At 36.0% G+C, this 9,990-nt stretch overlaps 2 protein-coding genes across 2 annotated transcripts; one reads left to right on the forward strand and one right to left on the reverse strand.

Annotated features, from left to right (window-relative positions):
- Positions 1 to 5,137: 5,137 nt before the first annotated feature.
- LOC148194482 (uncharacterized) lies at positions 5,138 to 5,750 on the reverse strand. Its single transcript, XM_088095818.1, has one exon. The coding sequence runs from the start codon at positions 5,748 to 5,750 to the stop codon at positions 5,265 to 5,267; it is 486 nt and encodes a 161-aa protein (XP_087951944.1). The 3' UTR covers positions 5,138 to 5,264.
- Positions 5,751 to 7,429: 1,679 nt separating this feature from the next.
- On the forward strand, positions 7,430 to 8,655 carry LOC124845595 (ATP synthase gamma chain, chloroplastic-like). The gene has a single exon (XM_047322713.2). It carries the CDS (start codon positions 7,838 to 7,840, stop codon positions 8,630 to 8,632), a length of 795 nt encoding a protein of 264 aa, XP_047178669.1. The 5' UTR covers positions 7,430 to 7,837; the 3' UTR covers positions 8,633 to 8,655.
- Positions 8,656 to 9,990: the final 1,335 nt, after the last annotated feature.

Genomic DNA, 9,990 nt, shown 5'->3' on the forward strand with positions numbered 1-9,990 from the left:
GTCGAATTGCAAGCCGAACTGAAGCTGTACAACATAGAATCGTTATCAGAACTCATGGATCGGGCCTTATTGTTGGAAGAGAAGAATTGGGCTTTGAAGAAAAGGGTGTTAGGCTCGGGTGAGAAAGTAAGCATGGGTGAGAAGGAGATTTCTCCAATGGTGACTAAGATGGGTAGATCGTATAATGCAACAGTAGATTTTATGAAGAATAAATTGAATGCTAAGAAGCCCAATTTTGGAAGTGCGGGTACAACGGAGCCCAAACCACAAAATGGGCCCAGTGGAGAAAAACAAATCACTATGGGCAGAAGGCTTTCGCAAGCTGAGTTGCAAGAACGGAGTAAAAAGGGGCTGTGTTTTAAATGTGGGGAGAAATGGGGACCTGAACATGAATGCAAGCTGAAGCATTATCAGTTGGTTTTGATGGAAGAACGTGGAGAGGAAGAATCGGAGGATGAGGAGGAGGAAGGGGAAGAAAAAGCAGAGTTGGAGCACAAGACCCTTCAATTGTCTTTGAAAAGTAAAGTGGGGCTGACCTCTCACAAATCTTTTAAGATTTGGGGAACTATTGGCCAAAGACGAGTGCTGATATTGGTGGATTGTGGAGCAACCAACAGCTTCCTTTCTAGAAAATTAGTAGATGAGTTGGATATTCCAGTGGAGAATACCCCTACTTATACTGTGGAGGTAGGAACAGGTGAAAAGGTGAAGGGTAGAGGACTGTGTAGAGGAGTTGATCTTGAGGTGCAGGGAGTCAAAATTAAACAAGATTTTTTTCTGTTTAATTTGGGTGGAACGGAGGTGGTATTAGGTATGGACTGGTTGGCGGATCTTGGTGACATTGAAGCTAATTTTCGAAACATGATCATTAAATGGGGAGATGAAGGAGGCAAGAAGGTGTTAAAGGGAGACCCTTCCCTAAGCAAGGCGCAAGCATCCTGGAAGAGCATGATTAAAGCCTTACAAGATGAAGGAGTGGGCTACTATATTGCATATCAGCAGTTGGAGGATACAAAGGAAAATCAACAAATATTATCTGATGAGATGAAGGCTGTCCTAGAGGAGTACAAGGACATTTTTCAAGACCCACATTTGTTTGCGCCAAGGAGAGAGCATGATCATGCAATCAATCTAAAAGAAGGTGCTCAAATACCAAATATCAGACCTTATAGATATCCCTATTATCAGAAGAATGAGATTGAAAAGATAGTAGGTGAGATGATGCATGCAGGGATTATTAGGACTAGTACTAGCCCTTACTCTAGTCCTGTTATTCTTGTAAGAAAAAAAGATGGTGGTTGGAGATTTTGCGTGGATTATAGAGCACTTAATAAGTTGACAATACCTGATAAATTTCCTATCCCTGTAATTGATGAATTATTGGATGAAGTAGGATCGGCTGTACTATTTTCCAAACTGGACTTAAAATCTGGTTACCACCAGATTCGAATGAGGGAAGAAGACATTCCTAAGACAGCTTTTAGGACACATGAAGGGCACTATGAATTCTTGGTCATGCCATTTGGGTTAACAAATGCTCCTTCTACCTTTCAAGCTCTTATGAACAGGGTCTTAAAACCATATCTAAGGAAGTTTGTGTTGGTATTCTTCGATGACATTCTAATCTATAGTCCGGATGAGGGAAGCCATAAAAAACACCTCAAATTGGTGCTCCAATTGTTGCGGGAAAATAATTTATTTGCAAATTCTAAGAAATGTAATTTTGGGCAGCAACAGTTGAGATATTTGGGACATTTGATTTCGGGAAAAGGAGTTTCCGCAGACCCAGACAAGGTGAATGAAATGATAAATTGGCCAGTTCCGAAGGATTTAAAAGGGTTGAGAGGATTTTTAGGGCTCACGGGATATTATAGGCGTTTTGTTAAAAATTATGGCAAGATTGCTTGGCCACTCACACAGTCGCTCAAGAAGGACAATTTCAAGTGGGGAAATGATGCTCAACAAGCTTTCGAACAGCTCAAGGATTCAATGACCACTTTACCTGTCTTAGGTGTTCCAGATTTTGAGAAACCTTTTGTAATAGAGACAGATGCTTCTGGAAAGGGAGTAGGAGCAGTGCTTATGCAGGAAGGCAGACCCATAGCTTACATGAGTCAATCATTGTCTGATAGAGCTCAACGTAAGTCTGTTTATGAGAGAGAATTAATGGCTATAGTGTTGGCTGTTCAGAAATGGAGGCATTACTTGATGGGTAGCCATTTTGTGGTGCACACGGATCAGAAAAGTCTGAGATTTTTGGCTGACCAGAGGATTATGGGGGAGGAGCAGCAAAAGTGGATTTCAAAATTAATGGGTTTTGACTTTGAAATAAGGTACAAACCTGGTTGTGAAAATAGGGCAGCAGATGCCCTTTCTAGGAAGCTACAATATTCTGCACTTTCCACGGTACAATTCAATGAATGGGAGGGGTTGGAAGATGAAATTCAAGCTAATGCTCGATTAAGGGGGATCATCCAGGATTTATTGAAACAACAGGATGCACATCCGGGGTTTCAATTAATAAAAGGAAGATTATATTACAAAGGACGAATGGTACTACCAAAGAATTCTTCTAAAATTCCTCTAATACTCAAGGAATTTCATGATTCAGCGTTGGGTGGGCATTCTGGATTTTTCAGAACATATAAGAGAATTTCGGGATTAATATTTTGGGAAGGTATGAAGAAAGAAATACAACAGTATGTGTTGAGTTGTGCAGTTTGTCAACAAAATAAGTATCAAGCCTTGAACCCAGGTGGGCTGTTACAACCTTTGCCAATACCTACTCACACTTGGTCTGACATTTCGATGGATTTTATAGGAGGATTGCCTAAAACCCAAGGGGTTGACACCATTTTTGTGGTCGTGGACAGGTTAACAAAATATGCGCATTTCATAGCTATTGCCCATCCTTACACTGCTAAGGACATTGCTGAAATTTTCATCAAAGATATTGTTAGGTTGCATGGGTTTCCCTCCTCAATTGTGTCTGACCGAGATAGAGTTTTTATCAGTCATTTTTGGACAGAACTATTTAAAATGGCTGGCACTAAGCTGAAATTCAGTTCTGCCTATCACCCTCAAACGGACGGGCAAACTGAAGTGGTGAATCGCTGTTTGGAGACTTACCTTCGGTGTCTCACTGGGACTAAGCCTAAACAGTGGCCTAAATGGATTAGCTGGGCAGAGTTTTGGTACAACACTAACTATAACTCATCTACCAAAATGACTCCCTTTAAGGCTTTATATGGGAGAGAACCTCCAGTATTAATTAGAGGAGATATGACACAGTCTTCCGTGGAGGAGGTCAATAGGCTGATGGCAGATAGGAATCATATGTTGGATGAGTTAAAAGAGCATCTTGTCCAGGCCCAAAACAGAATGTGCAAGCAAGCCAACAAGCATCGACGGGAGGTGGAATTTGAAGTTGGAGATGTAGTATATTTGAAGATACAGCCTTATAAGTTAAAAAGCTTGGCTAAAAAGGTCAATCAAAAGTTAAGTCCGAGATATTATGGGCCTTATGAAATTGTGGAGAAGTTTAGTCCTGCTGCCTATAAACTACAACTACCTTCAGGAAGCAAAGTGCATCCAGTTTTCCATGTTTCTGCACTTAAGAAATCCATTGCTGCAACAATTACTAGCCAACCATTACCCTTATTTTTAGCAGATGATTGGGAATTGAAGGTTCAACCAGCAGAAGCACTTGCTGTTAGAAGGAATCAACAAGGGGATCTCGAAATTCTTATTAGGTGGAAAGATTTACCAGATTTTGAAAATTCGTGGGAAGCTTTATCTATAATCAAGGAGCATTTTCCTGATTTCCACCTTGAGGACAAGGTGCATCTTGTGGAGGGGAGTGTTGATAGGAACCCGGAAATAGTTAGGCCCAAACCCAAAATATCTAAGGTGTATGTTAGACAAAGAAGGAAGGGCAAAGTAGGGGATCAAAATGGTCAGAGAGAGAATGAGAAGAATCTTTCTATATAACAAACTGCTGAGCTGGCACAGTAGGAAATGAGTGATTATGTTGTTTGGGGTATAAGGAGTGGAAAGAGAGTGGGGAGAAGGGGGGGCTGGAATTGGCTGGAAATCGGGAGAGACTAGACACTCTCTAACTGTCTAGAAATACCTTTTTTGTGCTGTTACAGATCTGTATTCTCTTTCTGGGATATGCACTCTGTTTTTCTTTGATAATAAAGTGACTATTCAGCTATTGTGTGCTTCCTTATTTCTAGTATCTATCATAATGTATCCAATTTAAATGTTTTTGTAACATTTTTTATAACGAAAGATCAATCAGCCCGCATAATTCATCTCGCATGGTATACTTTACATCGTCATTCCTAATTTGCACACACAGATTTCAATATTTAAAAATATTAAAATGAAATAAAATTATTTTAAATCTCGATGAGAAAAGATAATTTATTATAAATTTTAAACATATTTAAATCAGAGGGGATGATATCTTTTACATTCCTAAAGTAAATAAAAACTTATACTTCATAACTTGAAAAAATACATATTCTAATTAGATTTCTTTTATTTTTTAAAATTAAAACACCAATATGTGTTATTATATTATTGAAATAGGTGTCATGTAATAGTTTTGGGTGAGTCTCAAACCATAATTTTTCTAAAGGAAAACATCTTTTAATTGTACTCCAAAAGTAAAATCAAGAGTTTGAGAGAGATATTTTTATGTGATAGATGCGTAAATATCAACTTCCAAGTACTTGCAAATACAAGAAAACTTCAGATGAATTATGCCATTCATGGTTTTAGGGCCAAGGAATACAATATGAATTTGGTTTCCCCTGTTGAATAGTATAACTCACTCATTAGTATTTCCAACTATAACCAACTCATTCTAATTACTCCTCATATAATGAATTAAACAAGTGAAGCCATACTAAAACTGATCATGTACCTGTTTAATGTTCAAACTGTAATGTTTCAGAGAAATAATTAAGAATAAACTTCTCTAATACATTCGTGGCTTATCACTCTTCATCAAAGGGTTATATTAACTGTAATTAACCTTGTGAAAGAGCTTATGGCTATTAACCAGAGTGAAAGCATATAATAGCAAGGAAAAATATATCTTGGGAAATCAATATGAACAACTAAACCAGTAGCTGAATAGAATAATTTAATCATACATCGTTGTTATTTATTAACATATATTAAATCAGTTCAAAGCAATATTAATCTATAAACTACAATCTAGAGCATTAAAGAAATATACATATGGTTTGAAATTATGCATTATCAGCAGCAGGGTCAAGTTGATAGAGTGCAGATTCTGAAACACGTTTCTTGTACTTGGCAATGAAAGCTTCGGCTTTCATGTCAATATTTGGCTCAGCAACACCCCAGTTACCTTTATCATAATCACTAGGCCACACCCTGCGGCTGGAATCAGGAGCATCACAGTAGCCTCCTCTGGACTTCCTAGATGAGAAGACGTTGAAAATAGAGAAGAAAGTGGAAGAAGACTTCTTCTGCCTATTACCTGCCATCACTGTGGTGTTGTTTTGGATAACAATGACTGCAATAATCACTGTGAAGACAATGAACTTTGGAGAACTCTTATTGTCTTGGTTTTCAATGCAGAGGTAACACAACTCATTTATACCAGAGGGAGGCTTCAGATCCATGACTTGTGAATAGTGAAAGAATCTGATAAAGGGTTCAAACGGTGCTGATTTGGCAATGTAATAATATGACATTTTGTTTTGTAACATCCTTGTCGAGGCACATTTGTTGTGCTCCGCTAGTTTGTACTTGACTTAAACAAGCTTTGTGGAAAGTTCCATGATAACGCACGATTGTTGGCTCTGCTTTTTGTACTTTTTTTCTTTTATGAAGATTCACGTTATTAGTGGTACTTTTTCACTGCAAATCTAAGCACCTAACTAAGTGCTCCATTGTACTTGTAATAATTTTACCAACTTGAATGCATCTGTTTATTCTGACATGATTAATATGGTGAGTTTAAACAAATGGGATAAAATGATTTACATAGCTAACTGTGATTTTTTATATGTTCAAAGAGAAATAGATTAGTGAATTTGCATGGACCACTGAACACCCTCTCATTCCTTCTATAGCCATATTCTTTTACCGAAGCCTTTATTATATAATCACGCTTTAGTCGTATGCGACAGACAGCTCTACTGCAAAAAGACCATCAGTAAAATTTATTCAGAAATCTCATACAGTGAATTCACAATAAAACCAAGCAAACATGTGTATGTATATAATATAATATATAATACGTTAAGGGTTAATGTCATGAAGCAAGTTTTATCTTCAAAGAGTGGAATTGCTAGGAATAGAAATTGTCCAGGTAGAATACACTTTTGGTTGGCCTGCTATGACTTTCAGTGTATAAGTAAAGATGGAGTCTGATTTATTTATTTGTTATAGAAGCTTTTTTCTAGTATTTCAGTAAAGATTTCTGAAATTTTATCTTCTTACTTAGGAGTGTGTTTAAAAACCTATTTATGAATAATGATATTTAATGTATTAAAAATTATGTCTTTATTCTCCAAGTGGCTTTTTTTAAATATTTGAATCAAGGTATTAATATAAAAAAAAATAGGGTTAAATATATTTTTAGTCCCTAAACTATTAGCCGTTTCTGGTTTTCGTCCCTCTTTCAAAGTAAGGTACAATTTGGTCCTCATTCTTTTCGAAACGTTCGTTTTAGTCCTCGGAATTTTGGTTTTAGTCCTCATTTGTTGTTAAATGAGGACTAAATTTTTAAACAATGTATAATTTTCGAGGACTAAAACGAACGTTTCGAAAAGAATGAAGACCAAATTGTACCATACTTTGAAAGAGGGACGAAAACCAGAAACGACCAATAGTTTAGGGACTAAAAACATATTTAACCAAAAAATATATATGCAATTTGTTTATAATTTTAAGAATAAAATCAATGTAATTTTGTTAATATTAATTTATGCATTAATATATATCAGAATTATTTCTTTAACGTATTATTTATAATTATTAATATTATGATACGTTAGTTTAAATTACATTCTTAAATTTTTAAAATTAAAAAAAAATTATTTAAAGTTTCAAATGTTCTATCTTTTTAATTCTTTTAGTACCCAATATTATATTTTTCAAGTTGGACATCTTCATTAATATTGAATGTCAAGGATAAATATGCAATTAAGTAACCTTTATTGTTTGTATTATTTACTTTGTCGTAATTAATTTTTTTAATGTTAATATTATTCTTTAATTTCAACTCATATTTGTTCTTTATTTAATTAGAAATTTCAACTCATAACCTAGTTAATAGTTATACAATTCAATTTAAACAAAAATTCAGTTCTCCATCAAAATATATAAACAAAAACTTTAAAAATCCATAAATTAAAAAATACCCAAAAATAAATTAAACAAAAGAAACATAATTCTAATCATAATATAAATTTAACAAAGTAAAATAAAAACATCATCAACACAAAAATATAGAAAGAAAAACATAGTAACCAAAAATAAGAATAAAATTAGGTTTAATCATTCACTAAGTCCCTATTTTCGCATGGAATCTCAATTTCGTCCATTTCTTTCTGAAAATATCAATTGGGTCCCAATTTTATGAAAATTGCAACAAATCGATCCTTTCCGTTAAATACTGTCAAACGGCGTTACGGTGTGTTTGACGTGGCACGCTGCGTTGGACGTGTTATCTGACGTGGCACGTTGTTGACCCTAATCCACCACATCCTCCCCGACTTCCTCCCCTCCTCCACTCCTCCTCCCTCCCCTACCAGCTCACCGCCCCCACCCCTCTGAAACAAACAGAAAAATGCAATTTTCCTATTCCATGTTTTTCCCCTCAAAATCCAACTTCTCTCCTGTTCGCCCCACCCTCCCTCCGGTTCGCTGCGGCATCCGCGAGCTCCGCCAACGAATCCACACTGTCCAGACCACGCAAAAGATCACCGAAGCTATGAAGCTCGTTGCCGCCGCTAGGGTCCGTCGCGCTCAGGAGGCCGTCGTCAACGGCCGCCCCTTCGCCTCAAACCTCGCAGAAATGCTGAACGACATCACCCAGCGCCTAAAAAGCGACGACGTTTCCACCCCCGTCACTGATGCCAGACCCGTCAAGACCGTCGCCCTTGTCGTTTTCACCGGCGACCGCGGCCTCTGCGGCGGTTTCAACAAATGGGTAATAAAAAAAGCCGTCACCCGAATCGAGGAGCTGAAGAAACTCAATCTGGGGGAGGTTTATGATGTGAAAGATGATGTTTTTAGGTTGAGTTCTAAGGAGGGGAAGCTGGCTGTGGAGAGGGATGTTGTGAGGTTGAGGAAAGAGGGTGAGGTGTTTTCCCCTCTTATGGAGTTTGAACAGGATCCTGTTCTCATTCTTGATGCCATGTTACCTCTTTATTTGAATAGTCAGATTTTGAGGGCGTTGCAGGAGTCTGTAGCTAGTGAGCTTGCTGCAAGGATGGGGGCCATGGCTTCTGCCACCGATAACGCTGTTGAATTGAGTAAAAGACTTTCGGTTGAATACAACCGGGAGCGGCAGGCGAAGATCACAGGGGAGTTGCTGGAGATTGTGGCTGGAGCCGAGGCTCTTACACCAATTGACTTATGAATGTCGGGGAGGATGTGGTGGATTAGGGTCAACAACCAACCACGTCAGATAACACCTCCAACGTAGCGTGCCACGTCAAACACACCGTAACGCCGTTTGACAGTATTTAACGGAAAGGATCGATTTGTTGCAATTTTCATAAAATTGGGACCCAATTGATATTTTCAGAAAGAAAGGGACGAAATTGAGATTCCATGCGAAAATAGAGACGTAGTGAATGATTAAACCATAAAATTATTGATACACACGGAAAGAAAATAGAAATCAAAATTGATTATGATAAAATAAAGATAACTAATATTCCTTTTTCTTAAAATAAAACTATAATTTATTAAAAACATGTTCTAATTTATTAAATATCATTTTAATATCAATAAAAATTGACAGACGAATAATAATTTAATTAAATTTTATTTTCAAATATAAAGTTATAATTAATTTAATAATGATATATTAATACTAAAACAAATTTGAAGCATTTTTTTTCTTAAACATAATTTTATATTTAATTTAATAGAGGTAAATTAGTATTAAAAAAATTGGAAACTTTTTTCTTAAACATAATTTTATAATTAAGTTAATAGAATAATACTAATACTAAGAATGTTTTGAAGCTTTTTTTTTAGGTTTAAAAGGAGTATTTTATCTGTTTCACCCTTAACCGGTTCAAATGTTATATCACTTTGGTTATTTGCTAAAAGAGGAGGTTGAACAACTAGACATACATAATATAGATGGTAAACACACTTAAAAACCAGTTTTTTATTTCATTAAATTTAAGAACTACAATAACACGTGACAAATTCAAAGATGAAAAGCATTAGCGCTTAGCTTATCTAAAACATGAATCCAAATAGCATACTTAACCCCCTATTTTTCTTCTCGTACATTCTAGTAAATTTTAAAATATTCATTCAATATCATTCTTTTCTAAAAATATATAGAAGTAATGTATACTAGCAGAATATATTATTGTACTAGTATAGATTACTAGTAAGGGAATAATATAAAAGTAGGGCCTAAAAGAAGGGAGAGGAAAGGACAATATGGAAATTGTGATTAACATGAAATAAAGAGATTATTAAGAAGAAAGATGTGAGAGGTAGGCATTGTAACTTAGAAGAAACCAGAAACACTCGATGGAAGTCTGTACTATATTATGTAGGATTCCAAGAGCTGGCATTCACTTTACTCTTCACGAATATTGGTCGTTAATAACTTATTGCCATACAATTAATAAAGAATTTTTAAATGCAGATGTACCAAGTGTCATGTCAGTACATCATAAATATATACATCAACTTAACAAAAAATAGAGATAAATAAATGAACAATCATATATACATCAAGAAGGTTAT

The sequence above is a fragment of the Vigna umbellata genome, chromosome 8 (genome assembly GCF_029865625.1).
Source record: "Vigna umbellata cultivar VRB3 chromosome 8, Vumbellata_1.0, whole genome shotgun sequence".
Taxonomy (NCBI): domain Eukaryota; kingdom Viridiplantae; phylum Streptophyta; class Magnoliopsida; order Fabales; family Fabaceae; genus Vigna; species Vigna umbellata.